Below are 19,719 nucleotides of genomic sequence, written 5' to 3'. Positions count from 1 at the left end.
GCAAGGTGCAGCATAGTCTACCAAATATACAAACATGCTAAACTAGACTTGCCCCGGTATGAAAATGAATATGCGGCCATTTCTACGCTGAGCACGTGCAGTCGTGCACCATACCACCAACTCGTCAAATACGCAGGAGGCATATAATCAAAAAAACAAAACAAAAAAAACACACTTGGTCCGCCGAAAGGTGCAACGTGGGCTGATAAATTCCCATTAATCACAGAATAATTATTGCATTAATCATGTATTAATCACACTATTAATTTTGACTGTAGATTATCCCTTAGTTTGACAGCGGATCGTTACGTTAAAGGTAGTGCAGGTTGTGTTTGAACAGTAAACATAACTACATGCATTAAAGTAAAGCATTTAATAAATGTTTACGTCCTCATAACATTAAATGTCAAGATAATTAACATAACAGTGCTCTCCAAATTTGGCAAGCAAAAAAGCGTTGATAAAAAGCCTTTTTAATTAAGTGATTAATCATGATTAATCAAAATTATAAAATGTGATATTTTTTTTTACAGCTCTACACATATATATTTCTGAAAGATTTACGCAAGCGGAAAAGTTCTCCCGCCACCTTTCATTCTACTTGCACAATGTTTGTTTTGCCTTTCAGATACAAAATGGACTGAGTGGCAATTTAGCCTATTTCTAATCAGCAGGTTTTTACAATGTATACCAGTAGCTTGTGACAAAATGGTGTCACTCAAGTATGTTCCATGTATCGACTAAAATACACCTCATAAGACGTAACCACACAATCATTGTCATCAACATTACCGTTGCCAACATCATTCACCCCAGAGAATAACACATCATTTATTTATTTTTTTCCTTGTCGGAAACTCCAACCCTCCAAGTTACATTACGTATGGTACCCACTCCCCTAGCTCAACGTTCTCACCTATTTGTTGTTTATATGTGTACATATGTTCATTGTTGGAGGTTAAGCCCTACAACCCTCTCCTTTTTTCCCCCCACTCCAGTCGAGACAACTCTCCAAGCTTGAAGGAGATCCGCAATGGCTGCCAGCAACAGAACGACCGCAAGCCTCCGATGCCCCTCCGCCTGCTGCGCCCAGAGCCTCCAACGCCACCTTCGACCACCCTGCTCCCCCTCTCCCCCAACCCCAGTCCTCCTCAGCCAGCTCCCCCTGCTGCCCCAAACCCTCCGCCATCAATCCCCATATGCTCCCCAACTCCCAGCCTGCCGCTCTCTCCTCCTCCGTCTGTTGTCAACTCCAGCGAGATCCTGGTGGAATTGGAGCGCAACAACAATTCGGCCAACGCGAAGCGGAAATCCGAACACGACAGTGAACCCAACCTCATCGACTGTCTGCTGGTCAGCCCGGCCGTCAACACTCTGTCCATCCAGCTGCCTGCGCAGGCGGACCGCGTGCTTGGATGCTTCGCTCTCATCCTGAAGATGCTGTGAGTCTTGGTGCATCCAAATATTCTGACACTTTTAACTCATTTGCTCCCAAAAACATATACATACGTTCTATTATAAATGTTTTATGTGTCCCAAAGACGTATTCATACTTTTCTTTTTGATGGGGGTTGTGCTAGAGCATACAAAAGGCTTTGATGCAGCCTCTGAACTGCAGAGAACGGGTGACGTAATGGTAGTAATGACAAAAACGTCCAGCAGGTAGCAACAGAGTATAAGAGATCAACCAGAGCCATGTTGAAAACAAGCTGATTTCCCCACAGTTCTAAACTGATTTGTGAGTAATGATGAAACTTAGCTATATTCTAATGCTAATTGCTGCAAAACGGAAACAGAAATATACTTTTATCCTTTCCCAAAGAAAGCCCACACTGGCGACTGCAATGTCACCATGATGCATCTTCTGTGAACACGAGCTCGCACACATTATGATGTCACAAACATGCGACACTACCATAGGAAAGGGGAGGGGTTGAGCAGTTGGCCACAACTTGAGCCACAACAGATGGACCAACGCGGCGAGTCTCTTATTAACAGCGGATTTCTTTATGATCTGGTTTATCTGTATGATGTCAAATTGGTTGATAATTGCTGATAATTATCGGCCACCGACATTTATCGTGCATCCCTAATTTGTAAGCGAATTTGGTGAAAATGCGCAAAAAGAACATGCAACTTATGTGCATTTTCATTTATTATTTTGCGAACATTGAGAGGAGACTGCGCCATGAGATAACCTCATATGAGGGCATCTCTCTGCCACAAGACACTCGACTGACTGTCAACAAATGGCATTAAAGTTCGCTTATTTTAATGATTCCGGAAATATCTTACACCCCTCCAAACATACTTTATCATCTGCTGCCATTTTTTGTGACCACAATATGTGGGTGACGTAAAACAGAAAATTCTCGAGACGTCACGTGTCCTGTCATTGTTATTCACACAACCTGTTTCCATAGCCAAAAATTTGCATTTTCCTGCTATCGCCACACTGAAAAATCCACCCACTAAAAGTGTAAAAACTTTTTTTGTGGGTGAATTTTAGGCAGAATTTTTAGCATTTCCAATCCAGGTTTATTTTTGCATTTCATGAAATTTAAAAAAATCGGTGGAGGGAAACCCACCTAGTCAAAGTTGCAAAACATATGCTGATCAGTTAATCATTTATCCCATATTCCAATGCTATAAAAAGCTGTCATAGGAAGTTATCTATGACCTTATAAAACACCAGGTCAGATTAATAGCTTTGGGTAGCTCGCATTTTTCATGTTTGACTTTGGTATGTGAACTTCTTTTGAGAGATGTTTCAACCTTAAAATTTTCTACAACACATGGCTAAGATACATTTAAATCTTAGTCTGGTACGTACAGTATATGAAATACTGAGACAATACAGAGTCGTTTCTACTCCGTGAAGGTGACATATGGGTATGCCTGAAGCAATTAAGTGAAAATGGGTCCGACAGTGCTGAATGTCATCATACAATGTGAAAGTGGAGCTGCTACGTGTGACTTTCTTTCAAAGTGAAGGTCTTGTAACCACATCGAAGAGGCTGACCTTAAACTAGGCTTCATCATTTGTTAACTAAAAAGAACCTGGTGTTACTTCACTCCCCGTAATGCGAGACACCTTCTGTTAAAGTGGCCTTGCGTCATCCTAGCGGCTCATGTTCAACCACACCTTTTGTTATTACTTATTCAGCGTCCAACCCTCTTTATCGCTGTTCCTCTAATGACTGTCTTTGTGTGTGTCAGGTCGGATTATGACGACTGGAGGCCTGCGTTGGCCAGCCTGTTGCAGCCCATCCCTTTTCCAAAAGAGTGAGTCGTCACACACGTTAAAACGGACACGTCAGCACATTGTTGCCAGAATGAATTTAGCCAAGTACTGTAGTTTTTTTTTATTTTTACGGTTATTGCTGTGTCGCAAGTATGACTTCATTGGGAATTGTGACCATGTTATGGAATTGGTTGTGAATTGCATTTTGTAGAAACTGAGGCAAAACTACTTGGTGGCAATCAGTATTCTTGGTAACATGTTGAGCTGGAGCCCATCCCAGCTGATTTCCAGTGTACACCCTGGAGTGGACGGAAGTCAATCACGCTTATCTAGACAGGCAACCATTCACCTTGCATTTACAGCTAAGGGTGATTTAGAGTCTTAATTAACCGTGCTTGTTTTTGAAACGTGGTAGAAATCCAGAGAAAATCCAAGCAAGCACAAGGGGAACGCACAGACTTCATCTCCACCTTTCTGTGTGCTATCTTAAATTAATGATATTTTATATATATATATATATATATATATATATATATATATACTATGTAGTTGGTTAAAAATAGTCAAATGCCAAATGAGGTTTCAGTCCCAGAAATACAGTGCACTAACTATTTAGTGCACTTTTAATATACTTTTATTTAGTACAATAAAATTAAATTTTACCTTTTTTTTGTTTTTTTTGTTTCCCTTCTGGCATTTAGTGTGGTGCCTTGAGATACACATGATTCAGTTTCTTACTTTTTTAAGATACGAGCTGTCATTTTGCTAATTTTTTATTTTTTATTTACCGGTACAGTGTTCCCTCGTTTATCACGGGTGTTACGATCCAAAATCTACCCGCGATAATTGAAATCCGCGTTAATTAAATAATAAATTTTTTAAAAAATCTGTTAATTAAATATATTTTTTGTTTATTGTTATTTTGGTATGATTTTTACTTTATTATAAATGCTTTTTCATTCATAATATATGTTCTTTTTTTTCATTTACATTCATTTTTTTCTATTAAAAGTATCTATTATTTTTTCTTTTTTTTATTACAGTATACAGTACAGTATATATTATTTCTTTTGTGTTTTTTTGTTTTGGTATGATTTTTAGTTTATTTGAATGCTTTTTCATTCCTAATTTGTTTTGGTTTTGTTTTTGTTTAGTTTTTTTATAGCCATTTTTTTTTCCATTAAAAGTACGTGTTTTTAAAGTACTTGTTAACTGCACAATATATATTTTCAATTTCCGTAATGCAATATCATGTAGCGACGGGAGAGACACAGTTGGAAAGGTCTCGTCGAGGCGAATCCGCGGATGCCCGTATGTCCCCGGTCGGGCGTAAGGTTCGAGAGATACAGCCGTGCAAAGAGTAAAAAAATAAATAAACAAGCCAAAAACCATGTAAAAAAAAAAAAAAAACTTGCGAATGTAAGCGACGAGGATGGTGGCATACTAAACAGCAGTCTGGTGATACTAATGGCGACAGTAAACATTTCTTACTAAAAATAAATAGGCTTTAAGCCAGTGGTGTCCAAACTCATTCTCAAGGTCTGGAGTCCTGCAGGTTTTGGATGTTTCTCTTCTCCAATACACCTGAAGCTCATCAGCAAGCTCTGCATAAGCTTGATAACGATCCTGTTCATTGGAACAGGTGCGTTGGAGCAGGGAAATCCAAAACCTGCAGGACTCCGGCCCCCGAGGATCGAGTTTGGACACCACTTTTAAGCTGTTCAATATCAATCCCAGTTGAATTTTACTGTCAAACTAACATAAACTAATAATATATAATGGAAAAGACCATTGATGGACTAACACTATGATCGTCAGTGTTTTAACCCTTCATGCCACAGATATTTGAACTCAAATGGGGACTAACACATATAAACAAACCATATCACAATCGTCCCAGGCAAATTACATATTTCAGCAGCTTATACTGACGCACAGTGAAACTAATTTTGGTCTGCATGACTGATTATACTGTCCCCTGGTGGCCAAGGCACCCACACCAGGAGCAGCGCCACAATTAATTGAAAGGAAGTGTTTAATCATTATACACAAACTGTTCAATTCATTACATTATATTTATGTTATTACTCTGTTTTTAGAAAGTACAGTGTAAATAATTTCCTTGTCTAAAACGCATTACACATTACATTTATGATAGGAAAGAGGAATGTTTTGCGTTACGAGCAAGTTTACTGAAGTGCGTAACTTTAGCCCAAACATAATTATAGATTTTAACCAACAAGACAGTCCATTTAAATAATACTTTCTCCGTGTACTTGGGAAGTTAAGACCGTTTGGTTCCGTTGGGGACCTGAATGCTGACGTTGGTTGAAGTCCCTCAACAACATGCCTCGTCTCCCTGTGGGCTTGAACTGAAGAGTTCATGTCTCGTCCCCCAGAGAGACTGTCATACAGTAATGCACTTGAAACTGCCCCAAGCCATTTCTGGAAGCAGCTCTTGAGAGGTTCATTAAGAAGTGGAGATGAGATGACCTGGAAATCACCTGCACCATTGTTGCCCCCGTAGATGTCTTAAGGCGTCATTAGGAAAAGACAACAATACTCCCAAGTAACCTTGTAGCTCAGGCCAGGATACAATTAGGTAACATCATGCACATGCTAACAAGCACACACTGACAATATTGCGATAAACAACATTTTATAACGGCAAATTACAATGGATTCTAAGACAAGCACAATATTTGTTCAGACTTCCACATTGTTCTAATCTCAAAACAATGGTGTGTCTGTAAAGTGATTTAATTAGGTTCAGTCTCATCGTAAATGTGCCAAATGTGAATAAAGAAAATAAACAGATGAAACCCGGCTCTGAACTCATCAAAACAAGAGCCCTCGTCGCATAAAATGTGCTTTGTCTCCTTTAGCAATCAATCAAATGCTTTTGAATAGTGTGCATTAGCCGCTAGCTAGCAAACTAGCTCAGAGGCAAACAAGTTTCCCAATGATGGAACGTTATCCGTTCATTAAACACAGCGACACGTTATTTCAGGCTGTGACTTGAACTCACAGCCTTTGAGCACATGCTATGTATGATGCTACTACTACAAACCTTATGATCCTTACGTTATCCTTAATCCTTACGTTTCGACTTACAGTTGTAGCCCGAAAAGAACAAATGCTATAAAACTTGGGAATTAAATAACATCAAGCTCTTCTCTCCAGGACAGGTGTGTTTTTCGGATTTTAGGCATAGCTTTCTAAGCTAACCGCACTCTGTAGTGGTAGAAATTGGCCAAGTTATTATTACTGGAACTGGCAATTGCGCCAGACAGCCACTGATGGAAGGATGGCGCTCGAATCAATACTTATGTAGTGAAGGAAGTTCGCTTTATGGATGCATTTATGAGCTGCTGTTTGTGTCAAATGCTGCTTAAGATCACAGCTTGTTTTTTGTGATTGTTTCGCCAATATGAACTGTGGACGCTTTCACATCTGGAGCCCAAAACACAGTCTAACTCTGCACATGGGTAGATAGTAGTCTTTCTTTTGTTTGTTTGTTTTTTAGACAAACACAGTTAGAAATTGTTAAGAACACAGCTAACTGGCTCCCTAGCCAGTGGAAGTGGCTCCACTGTTTCCCTTTAGTGTAGCAGAGGCGCATGGTCGACATTGGGTTAGCCCCAACACTTTGCTTTCTTATTTACTAACATTATCACAATTTGTCCTCGTTGTATCAGTTAAAAATGAGCTGGTGTCCAATGTTTTATTGCTAACAACAATAATGCGAACCTACCTACTGCGGTATCTAGCAGAACACTGTACAAGAGTAGCCACAGAGCGGTTTAGGCTAAAAATGATTTGGCTCATGCAGGTTATAGCACACAGAGGTTGAATGGCTTTCATGTTACATGGAAACTACTCTTGAGTGCATCACTTCATAGAAACCAGTTGATTAAAATAAGAGTCACAAACGAATACAATAAATGACTCTTATCTTGTATAGATAGCATTCCATATAATTTTTTTAATTTTTTTTGTTCGCAAGGACTGACGTAATAACCAGTAGATCACTCCCTCTGACAGCATGTTGAGTGGTTAGATAAACATCATCAGTGGCCATGTAAAAGGTTCAGCTCAAACCAAATATAGTTGAGTGAGCTCAAGTGACGTATGAATAATACGCTAAACAATTTAAAATATTCAACAATGTTATCATTAAGACACTGACATGTCATTTGTCCTCTTCCGCAGGGCCCTTGCACATGCCAAATTCACAAAGTAAGTATCACATACAGCGTCACTGGATCGCAAAATATTGATTTTAGCTGACCAACTTTGTTTCTCCCCCGTCTGAATAGGGAACTGAAATATGTTATTCAGAGGTTTGCACAGGATCCAAGGCAGGAGGTGAGAGTTTGTTGAAGTTCAATCCGGTGTCAACCCCCCCCTCAATGCTCCAGAGAACACGTGTGAACAACTCCTTTGTACGTACCTTAGGTCCATTCCTGCCTACTCAGCGTGCGTTCAGGAAAAGATGGCTGGTTTCAACTCTATAGTCCAGGAGGGGTGGCCTGTGATGATGATGGCGAACTTTTTGCTAGCATGGTGGGTGGTACATACTCTCAATTACACCTTAGTTGATTGTCTTTGGTAATAACGGCCTCTTCTTCTATACCAGGTCCATATCCTGATGGGCTCCTGTTATAAGACAAAGAAGTTCCTCTTCTCTTTGGCTGAGAACAAGCTTGGCCCCTGTATGCTATTGGCCTTGCGCGGGAACCAGACGATGGTGGAGGTATGTCGTTGTTTAGATTCACTTTTGGAAAAGAAAATGTGTATTTAAACGTATAAAGTAGACATAAATGGTTATGTTTTGATCAATAAAGACCTCGTTGAGTTTTGGTGATGAGTATTAAAGTGGAGATAAAGGAATTTCTTGTCACTTTCCAATGTTACGGCCCCACTTGAATTAGTGCCAGTGGGGCAATGAGACACTAGACAGACCTAGCAACTTGACATGGTCAGACAGAAAAAAAAAAAAGTGCAACAACACTAGTTTGAAAGTGTTGCCTTGTTTCAGTACAAGCCAGAATGGCATGTTTAGGATTGTTTTGCCTTGCCTTAGTGGAGGGCTTCACTCTAAGTGCAATCATTGTGAAATGTTCCTCAATTTTGCAAGAATTCAGAATATAAAATCAATTTACAGTAGACAGTTACAAAATAAAAAGGATATACAGTACTTACAAGGAGTCAAACAAGTTCTCGAGAAATTCGAGGACCTTGATTAAAGGAAATTTTTTTTCTGTCTTGCGTACCCGTTAATTTAGTGTACATCTTTGGGATGACTGTCAAATAGCCGCAGCTACACCTGTTAATGCTATACATGTTGGTAGTGTGATAAGGTCAACTTCAAAATAAACCTTATCTTACCACAGAATATCTTCAATGCCTTGAGCCACATTTATTTTGAAATTCTTCCCAGCAACGCATAGCAGGATGGAGGCTATCGTCACCAATATTATTAACGCATCATCTTGAAATCATGTTTAATAGCTAATTAAGGATGCTGAAAAAAAAAAAAAAAAAAGAAATTACGTCGACATTAGCATCTGGCGCCTGTCGCCAGTGTTAGCGTGTAGTGGCTAGCAGCTATAGCCGCTAAGTGAGTGCCCCATGTCATGAGCCGTTCAACTATTTTTAAAGGTAATTTATTCAACAAAAATGACTGCACGCTTGTGCTGACAGCCTGACACACTTGCACTTCTGACTTCCACACTTGCTCGAATGTGCTGTTTTAGCTAGTAAACTCGCTACTGTGGTCTGCACTGGTGAGCGCCATCTATTACAAACATTTGAATGTGTGTGGCCAGATTTTGTGTCTGATGTTGGAGTACAACATCATCGAGAACAAGGACACCCAGCTGCAGATCATCTCCACCCTGGAGAGCACCCAGGTTGGCCTCCGCATGTACGAACAGCTCTGCGACCGACAGCGGGAGCTCAAGGAATTGGTGAGTTACTATTGCTTATGCACATTAAGATTACAAGGTACATTTGGTGTCTTCAATTAATACTTTGTATTAAAATTAATACCGAAACCAACTAAACCAAACTAAATAGGTGTGCACCGATCACAATTTTCCGGCCGATCACCGGTCTTTTAAAAAAATCTGACCTGCCGATCCCGATTTTTGCCATTACCGATGTTTTTCATTACAAGCTACATATACCTTCAGTATTCCAATCTTGTTTTATAGGAAAACATTGAACAATAATAGCGAAATAATACAAATGGATTGTTTTAACTGCACATGAAGTAGTTCTCGCAAATAAAAATGAAAATTCTATTAGTCATCTCAGCAGAGGACAGTGGCTGACTTTTTCAGACCTCTGAGGAGGGAGATGAGATTGGTGGAAAAGATTGGTTTATTTTTAAGGGATCGGCCGATTACCGATTTTCCAAAATTAAGGAAAGGCCGATCGATCGGTGCAAAACTAAAAACTAAGCATTTTTAAAATAACCCAGAAACAACTAAAATGAAAATTCCAAATCTGTAATAACCTTGCTGTGAAATGAAACAAAAAACTATACACCATAAAAATTTGTACTATAAATACTAAACAACTATTGAAAAATACAAACTGAAATGCTTTCTAACTAAATATATAAATAACTAAATATAAAAATTAAAAAAAATCCAAACTCAAAATGAAAATAAAACTAACTAAAATGAAAATTCCAAATCTATAATAACCTTGCTGTGAATTGAAACAAAAAACTATACACCATAAAAATGTGTTCTATAAATACTAAACAACTATTGAAAAATACAAACTGAAATACTTAATAACTAAATATATTAATAACTACATTTAAAAAATTAAAAAATTAAAACTCAAAATGAAAATAAAAACTAACTAAAATGAAAATTCCAAATCTATAATAACCTTGCTGTGAATTGAAACAAAAAACTATACGCCATAAAAATGTGTTCTATAAATACTAAACAACTATTGAAAAATACAAACTGAAATACTTCATAACTAAATATATTAATAACTACATTTAAAAAATAAAAAAATTAAAACTCAAAATGAAAATAAAAACTAAAATGAAAATTCCAAATCTATAATAACCTTGCTGTGAAATGAAACAAAAAAACTCTACACCATAAAAATTTGCACTATAAATACTATGCAACTATTAATAAATACAAACTGAAATACATTAATAAAAAATATTTTCAAAATGTTTTAATGCAAACAGTTTAGTAAAAATTGGAATAGAAGACACTGTGCTTTAAAAAAAAAAAAAAAAAAAAAAAAACTCAAGTAAATTTCCGAGCTGTGTTGCCAACACCGGTTAGCCATCATGCTGTAGTAACACTCGCACTTCTGTTTACATCACAAGTGACCCAAATTACCACCATGGCACATGTGCGTGAACGACAGGCACCAGCGGGAAGCGAGGCAGTTCAGAGAGAAACATAGGATATATTTTCAGTGTTTGTGGCTGATTGGTTTAAAAAAAACAAAAAAACACTTTATTTGTATGATTCAAACATGATTTAGCAACAGGACTTTTCCACATAATACACCCCATTACTCAAGCGTCAACTTCCTTCCATAGACATAGCATGACTACTCACACACGCCATCTGCTGCCTGAAAATGTTCCTTCAAGGTCATGTGCGCTGACGCCATCTTTTTTGTTTATGTCTTCATAGCAAAGAAAAGGAGGCCCCACCCGCCTGACTCTCCCCTCCAAGTCCACGGTGAGATAACAGTGACGAGCTCCAGCGTCTTTCTTCTCATATATGAATACATTTCAACGAATGTACCCTATGTTATGTCTTAGGATGCAGATTTGGCTCGCCTGTTGAGTTCGGGTTCTTTTGGGAACTTGGAGAATCTCAGCCTGGCCTTCACCAATGTCACCAGTGCCTGTGCCGAGCAGCTCATCAAGCTGCCTTCGCTCAAACAGCTTAACCTGTGGTCCACTCAGGTACACGCGCACACTCCGTGTTGAGCAGCACACATACGCTTCAATTTATTTGTACTCTTTCGTCAAAGTAATAAGAAAAGAAGGAAGTAGTGCTGTAAGGTAGTGGAGGGCAAATCGAGAAACTGATGGCTCCGATAACTTGGGGGAAGTCGGCAAACGCATGAAAGCTACGCTTTGTTTGCTTTAACTTTCATATGCAAATATTAGTTTTTACTTTGAAAAACAATAACCAAACTGCTAACATAGTACAACTGTAGTTTACTGCAGATAACAAATTCAGAAAAATACCGTGTGTATATTTATTGTCTTTCTCCAGTTCGGGGATGCAGGACTGCGGTTGCTGTCGGAGCACCTGGCCTGCCTTCAAGTGTTGAACCTGTGTGAGACTCCTGTCACTGATGCTGGATTACTGGCTCTGAGCTGTAAGAAAATACACATTTACAAAATGTATACTATTGTTCCATGACAATATGTGTCAAGATATGATAAATTCTTGTCCCTGTGCTTGTTTCAGCCATGAAGAGTTTGTGTAGTCTGAACATGAACAGTACCAAGCTTACAGCGGACACATATGAAGACCTCAAGGTAAAAATACAAGACACAACTATGATCAAGACAAAATGTTTGGCTTTGTGTGTCGTTTTCATAGAAAAGGCCTTTATGACATGTATTGGTGGTCATTTGGCATTTGTTGTGTTGTATCTCTCTTTCACTACCTGTAGTCTTTCAATGACCAATGTGCGTCAACATCAGTAAAATAACACTTGACTTGCTAATTTAATATGTTAAAAAAAAAAATCACAAAATAAAAAATCCACAAATTTATTACACTGCAATGACTCAAGTGGTTCCAAACACGTTGCCGTCATTATTATTCGTTATGTGTTATTTCTCCCCCCAGGCCAAACTGCCCAACCTGAAAGATGTTGACGTTCGGTACACAGAGGCCTGGTGATGGATTGCGCTCGCCTAACCTGTACGGGGAGCACGATTCCCGCAAGCATGGCCACTCCGGAAACAGTTCACAGGTTTTTTTCGTTGCATCATCTGATATTTTCATCATGAGACCAGGATGTCAAGACGGCAATCATCAGGATCATCTTACTTTAATACGTACGTGAGTGTGTGTGAGGAGAAGATAACAACAGAAGGTTCCAATTTCTCCAACAAAGAAATCTTGATGGACCTTGTTGCTTCCCTCGCTACTGCTGTCAATGTATAGTGGACCTTTTTTTTTTTTTTTTTTTTTTTTTTTTTTTTTTTTTTTTTTTTTTGCTAATTTGATCAGAGGATGTTGAAAGACCTGCTATACTGTTAACAAAACTGATCTTTTTTTTTTTTTTTTTTTTTTTTCCTCCCGATGTTCTTGTAATATGTTGTCAGATATGTCATCCGCTCCTCAACTCGGCCAGCTGTGATGTTTTTGTGGGAAAGAGTGATGCCCACCTTCCACTCGTTTTATGTGATGAAGTGCTCACATTCCAGCTCTTCTCTGCCCTAAATCAAGATGTAGCTTTTCAAATGGACTTCTTTTACTCTTCGTCACCTCAGTCTCCTTTGCGAGCTCCTCATTTACAAACATATTCAAAGGCAAGACAAAAAAAAAAAAAAAAAAAAAAAAGGTTTTTACCAGCTTAAATATACAGTCCATATTTTTCCAGGCCTCTGCACTTTCATATACTGTGCGTTTATATGAAGATGAATGGCATTTGAGAAGCAGTTTGGGATCTGTGGAGGAGGATTTAACAGCGTCCCTTTTTAATTGGTCATTGTACATACTGATCAGTATGGAAGCGTAGAGCTGCCAATGTGGAGTAAACATTTTTGGCTGGCGAGTATGTTCGAACATACTCACAAATATGTTCGAACATAATCGCAAATATGTTCGAACATAATCGCAAATATGTTCGAACATAGTCGCAAATATGTTGGAACATACTCGCAAATATGTTCTAACATACTCGCAAATATGTTGGAACATACTCGCAAATACGTTGGAACATAATCGCAAATATGTTCGAACATAATCGCAAATATGTTCGAACATACTCGCAAATATGTTCGAACATACTCGCAAATATGTTGGAACATACTCGCAAATACGTTGGAACATAATCGCAAATATGTTCGAACATAATCGCAAATATGTTCGAACATACTCGCAAATATGTTCGAACATAATCGCAAATATGTTCGAACATACTCGCAAATATGTTCGTACATAGTCGCAAATATGTTCGTACATACTCGCAAATACGTTCGAACATACTCGCAAATATGTTTGAACATACTCGATTGCTGTGGTACTCAAGTGTGCAAGCGTAATACCCCATTGTATTATGGGGCGAAAAAGTTAAGCTAAAAGTTATGAATGAGCACTGTTTATTTGTCTACTTAATTTTCTAATGAATTGGTAATGTGACCCAAATGCTTAAAAAATTGGGTTTTGTTTTCACTCGCGCATGCGCAAATAAAACCCCGTGGCATTATGGGAAGGTATGCTAACTTTGTAGCATGTAGCCTACAAGTACGTTCGAACATATTTACGAGTACGTTAGAACGTATTTGCGACTATGTTCGAACGTATTTGCGACTATATTCCAACATATTTCAATACGCTCGAACATATTTGCGAGTATGTTCGAACATACTCGCCAGCCAAAAATGTTTACTCCACATTGGCAGCCCTCAGCTTCCGTAGATCAGCCCCCATCACTATTTAATAGGACTTTTGTGTAGCAGTAGCCGGGCTGTCAGGGACTGCATGTTATTCATAAGCCTCGTTTACTCTCTGGGATTTGATCTCGGCAGTATCGATGTACACAGACTCTCTTTTTTTTTAGTTGTTAGGCTGCTTGTTTTTGACACATAATACACAAAGCCAACCTAGAGCGTACCCATACATGGTTCTCTCTGGACTACGCCATAGCGGTCACATAGATATGTTAACATACACCTGTAGATGAGACTCATCACCAGCTAAGAGTTTTCTATGCTCTGTCTTTTGGGCCCTGTTGTAGACTGTTGGACGTGGAGAAAGGACACTTGCCAAACCGATTTGACGGTATTCTTAAGGTGATTTGCAAACAAGCTGTTGGGACACAATTAATTCATGTATATATTAAAGAGGTGGGATAATAAAGGACAATGATTTGACAACTTTTGGCCATAATTGTCCCTCCACATTCCCTCTGTACGTGCCACTTGCAGAATGCTCCAAGTTGTTGATACAAAGCAAAAAGTTACAGCAGAGAGTAGGATGCCGTCCAACTGCAAATTACTTACTTTTACTATTTATTAAGGTGAAATGCAGTTTTTTGTTTGATCAGTAGATTTTGGGCCATCCTCATCCTCGCTAACGTTCATATCCTGTATAATGTACATATAATTGTATATAGTCTTTTGTTTCTTTTATTGTATTGGAATCATTTTTAAACCCTTGTCATTTTTCCTTTATGCATCGTATAGTCTTGGCCTTCCTTTATCGGTGGGGCCGCCGTTGCCTTCATTTCGCAATCTGTGTGGTTGTTTTGTTGTTTCACACAAAGTGCACTGTAATCAAATTCATTGTTTTCTTTGCATCACATTTTGAAGTTGCCAGCTTTGCTGATTTGATGACAGAAATCTGATGTTTTGTTGGTTTTGTTTTCAGGGTTGTTTTGCATGTACAGTACGTGTCGCTACATCGTTTAATATGTTCACTTTTTGGTTGTTTTTATATAAGGTTTGAAATTGTGATAAAGGGTTTGATCACTATATGAGGTTAAGTGCTGAACTAGAACAATCACTTTTGGGGTTTTTTCTTATCATCCTCTCATAAGCCGTGACAGATCTTGTCATGCACTGTAATTATTATTATCATTATTATTTAGAAAACATAATAGTGTTGTTGGTGTCTAAAAGTCCCTAGTTAAGAATTTACCTAACACAAAGACCACTTAAATAAAATTTAAAATGTTTTTCAATTCTCCAAAAGCGTACTGTAACCTTGTTGCCTGACCATTTCAGGAGCACCACTTTTTTTTTCTTTTTCTTTTTTTTCTCTTTAATTTCATAGAATTGGATAACCACTTTCATGGTTGAAAACATGCTGCTGTGGTTACTTCTACTGGTTGCGTGATAAATGAATAAACTACAGCCAAATTCATGGTGGTCCCTGCTACTGTATGTTAATTTTATTTATTGTGGGTTTTTTTGTGCATTTAAAAAGAACATTTTAATGATAATCAGCGGATTTTATAGGTGCTGGTTATTTGAATTAAGCCAAGCTCTTTGTATTGCAGCCTTGCATTAAACAACCTCTTTGTCAAAAAGACATCAAACAGCACATTCTTGGTGGCTGAATAGATGCAACTACTTTTTTGTCATGTTTGTAAATTTGGGGCTGCCTTTCGTTTTGTTAAGTGTTCACCTCAAGTTTGATCGTAAGAAATACTCCCAAAAACATGTTTCTATGGTTTGACGTTGTGTTTGAGTCATGCAATGTAAGGACATGATCAGATTGGGGAAAATCTGACTGAAAATCAAGAATTTGTATTTTGCGTTATTCCTTCCTTGTGTTTTGGAGGAGGCAGCAGGAAAGAGTGCCCATCTTATTTTCTGTTTTAGTCCTTCTCAGCATTGATCTGCTTCGACTGGGTTATTACTATTATTGTTATTATCATCATTATATTATTATTGCTGCTACTATTCTGTGGCTGTGATAAAACAAACGACCTTCAACATGTAAAATAATTTTAAATAAAAATACATTGTCTGTGAGTATGTATAAGTTGTAAGTGTTGATTTTCTGCTGCATACAAGACTCACTTTTCTCATAATGGTCAGCTTTTCACTGAAAGACCACTTTGGTCCACGCACATGCGCGGAACATTATAAAATAAAATGTGTAGGTACGTTCTTTATGGACACTTTTAAGTGTACCAATTCATGTAAAGAAATGATGCTCATTTGTTTGGCTTTTGTAACTCTTAGCATTCATCTAATTCTGCCACTAGGTTGTTATTATTGCAGCTACAACTACTGACTGTTGTGTTAATGTATTATATTTACATGTATTCAGTCTAGAACAGTAGTTGGTTAGCTATCCAACTGGGTTATATTGCGGCTTGACAACATTGACACGGCAGATTCTAGAATAGTCTGGCAAGATTATTAGTCACAGACAATAAACACCACTTCACAAAGCAGGTTCAACAAACTCTGAGACTAACCCTGAACTGTGTTGACCTACCCTGAGATAGGAAACTGCATTTTTGGTTCCAGGACAGCTGATTTGAGTTTGATCAACGCAGAGTAGTTAAGTTAAGTAAACCACCACTCTAAAAAGATTGCATCAATGGAGCCCCGATTCAACGAGTCACCGTGACAGCAGAACTATGTTATGCCAAAATTCGCAAGCTGACTGAATGAATGAGGAACTCAAATGTCGTGTGTGGCTGAAAGAAGGCGGAGACAGCGAGGAAGGTTCATTGTGATAAAGCTGGTACCGACCAGTTTAGGTTCATAGACTGTTACTATGGTAACTGACTGAGAGCTTAAGTTACCTCTTTTTATGAAACGGGCTAGAGTCACTTCTTTTTCTCTGGTTTCAGTTACCTGCCTTTCTAAAACAGAAAACGCAGAGTTTCCCACATTTCAGGGTTAACAGACTCGGGTTTCTCACTAAACCTGCTTTGTGAAATGGACCACAGAACGTTATGTCACTGCTGAAAGTGTCAACATTAATACTGTGTTGGGATGGTCAAGTGGTCCAGTGCGCTGCATTTCTGGTCTCAATGGAGACCATACCAACAAAGATAACTTGGGTGTTTGGGTCTTGGGATTTTCACAAATTTGAAGTCAGCTGCTAGCTGCAGGAGAAAGGCAGCAACACAGAAGCTTGGGAGCACTAATGCAGTCTGGTGTTCTTCAAGATGGTCTTTGAATGACAATAGAGCAACATAGTGGAAATGTTTACTATAGCAGTAAATGTGGATTCCTTCTGACAGGAGCACCACTTTTTTTTTCTTTTTTTTTAATTGCATAGAATTGTCTGTACACTAAAATGCATGGACAGTGGGTCTAGAATTTCGCATTTTTTCAATGAGTAGTGCTGAAATAAGTTTAAAAAAGACGTTTGTAGTTGCTTTAAAAGTTGTATTATTGGCCCTGATACTGATATTTATTTTGATAGTGTAAATATGCGTGAAAACATGAAACTTTGCACACATGTCACACCTGGAGAAATAATATTTTATTAGTTTATTGTATGGTTTAAATATTGCTTTGTAGAAAACGTTAGAAATGATACAATAGAGACAAATTCTCAAACCGGGTGTGACTTTTGTTTGATCACAGACAGGTGTTATATAACCTTGCTCTCGCAAGATGAATTCTCGTGGTATTTGTGAGTTCACAAACTCCGGAGAATACATCTTGTACTTGTCCCGCTCCCGCAGGTAACCGCCGTTCCCGAACAGTTGGTGGCTCGGACCAATCACAGAGCGACATTGTGTTTGGGGGCGGGATATGCAACTTTGACGAAAGCCAGCGCCGACGCCGGAGCGAACAAACAAACCTAACATGGACGAATGGACGTTACAATTAATTATGTTCTCGCAGAATTACTCACTGTTTCCTTGTTGAGTGTTGAACAGCGAGGGGCGCTTCGTGTATTTCTAGCTGGTAAAATATTCGTGCTCCTCCCCTTTCGACAAGAACGAAGACGAAATTTTCACCCATGGCCGTGATTGGTTAAAACAAGTGTAGAATGTCGCATCATCCAATCAGTTCGAATTATTGTACAGAATGTCCCGCCTTTCCCCGACCAAATTGCTGTGGAGCGGTACTAGATGGAGGTCTTATAGATTTCATTGCTTTAATCACGCATGGACATTTTCCAATGAAATTGTTCTCTTTTACATATAGCCTATTTAACTTCTTTTGCTCCGAAGACCAGCAGAAGTTCACTTGCAAAATAACGCACACTTTGTGTGCCAACATGACCAGTGAATCTTATTGTGAAAATATTTGTGGGCGTGTGTTCCCAATTTAAAATGGAAAAGTAACTGTCATTAAATAGATTACATTTCTCTCCTTGTTCAACATGCTCCCCCCACCATGGAGGAGAGTAATGGCTTGTATATACTCCACAAAAACAGTGTTTTTCTCCAGGGGCAAGAAGAAAAGAACAAAGTTCACTCTGGTAAGAACATTTCATACTCTACGAGAACTCTTTACGAGAAATCCTCGGATGGGCCAACCTCTTCTACACACGTCACGCTTTGTGCATCTTTTTGTGAGAGACCCTCTCCTTTTTTTTTTTTTTTTTTTTTTACACAAATTGTTTGTCATTGGTATATTTCAGACACAAAGAGTTGGAGCAATATTTCTACTTCCTCATCACCTCTGATCCTCAAAACTTTCCATTGTTTGATAGCTGCCACCACTAGGGGGGGAAAGTAGAACTTAAAGCATTTTACATCACAAGGTCAGTTTGAGCACTCTACTTACATCAGGCCGAGATATAGGCTATACACATTGAGAGAAGCAACATCTTACATTGCACTTAAGGTTGTGTTTGCACTAGTGATTGCCGTGACAAACACACAAACAAGCAAACACATTTTTTTTTTAAATTAAGTTAAAACAATCTGCATGACTTACAAGAAGAATATTGAAGTGATCTTTGGGAAAATTCTCCTTGTATGTGGTGTTTTATTTTTATTTTTATTTTTTACTTTCTGCCCATACCATACCTAACACCATAACAAAATGGCAAAAACTGCTCCCAAAAACTTTGCAAAAAAGACCTGCTGACATAGTTATAATAATAATAATAATAATGATGATAATAATAATAATGATGATAATAATAATAATAATAATAATAATACATGAAAACAAAACGGCTGAGACCAGTTCGACAGCCACAGAAATTGTTTGATAACATTAAGTCAAATACCATCATATTTGTCCAAGCCTTAATTGTCCTTTTTTTTTTTTTTTAATTCTGTTGGACCATAAAAATAAAAATATGAACTATGCCTGATTTTTTATTTTTATTTTTACTATTTTTTTTATTATTATTTTTTATACACGTTAGTTAGATTCAAGTTATTACAGTGACAGTGAGCATTATTTTCTTCTTTCATTAACAGCAGGCACCAATTGAGAAACTACATTATGTTTCGACATGTATTATTTCTTACACACACAAAAAAAAAAGAATATATAGAAAGTGCATACGTATACAGTATAGTGTATAAGCCCTGGTATGTGGCCAAGTATGACCCCCCCCCCCCCCCCCCCCAAATACCAGAAGCAGTAGTGAAGAGATCACGCCCAGTCATTCCACACAGCAACCAACGTTCAAACTGAAATGCCCCTCTTGCATACTTGCCTTTTCATATGGATTTTCCTATGGCCCCTTTTGCAGCGTCATCTTTCAAGACATCAGCAACAGTTATTTATAAAGAGCACGCCATCTGCTGGACATCGTAAGGCAGTTTCTACGACAGTGCATCCA

The 19,719-nt window shown here is 38.2% G+C and overlaps 1 protein-coding gene across 1 annotated transcript in view; it reads left to right on the top strand.

Moving 5' to 3' along the window:
• cmip (c-Maf inducing protein) overlaps nucleotides 1-12,473 on the top strand; it is a 36,981-nt gene extending 24,508 nt beyond the window's left edge. The window contains exons 10-21 of the mRNA XM_077516308.1: nucleotides 999-1,442; nucleotides 3,220-3,285; nucleotides 7,457-7,483; nucleotides 7,564-7,612; nucleotides 7,703-7,810; nucleotides 7,884-8,000; nucleotides 9,076-9,216; nucleotides 10,933-10,980; nucleotides 11,064-11,210; nucleotides 11,527-11,632; nucleotides 11,725-11,795; nucleotides 12,112-12,473. Coding sequence (XP_077372434.1) covers nucleotides 999-1,442; nucleotides 3,220-3,285; nucleotides 7,457-7,483; nucleotides 7,564-7,612; nucleotides 7,703-7,810; nucleotides 7,884-8,000; nucleotides 9,076-9,216; nucleotides 10,933-10,980; nucleotides 11,064-11,210; nucleotides 11,527-11,632; nucleotides 11,725-11,795; nucleotides 12,112-12,165 — 1,378 coding nt within the window. The 3' untranslated portion in view covers nucleotides 12,166-12,473. The remainder of the gene's footprint in view (nucleotides 1-998; nucleotides 1,443-3,219; nucleotides 3,286-7,456; nucleotides 7,484-7,563; nucleotides 7,613-7,702; nucleotides 7,811-7,883; nucleotides 8,001-9,075; nucleotides 9,217-10,932; nucleotides 10,981-11,063; nucleotides 11,211-11,526; nucleotides 11,633-11,724; nucleotides 11,796-12,111) is intronic.
• Nucleotides 12,474-19,719: the final 7,246 nt, after the last annotated feature.

The sequence above is a fragment of the Festucalex cinctus genome, chromosome 3 (assembly GCF_051991245.1).
Source record: "Festucalex cinctus isolate MCC-2025b chromosome 3, RoL_Fcin_1.0, whole genome shotgun sequence".
NCBI lineage: Eukaryota > Metazoa > Chordata > Actinopteri > Syngnathiformes > Syngnathidae > Festucalex > Festucalex cinctus.
This window is presented reverse-complemented; position numbering and strand designations above follow the sequence as displayed.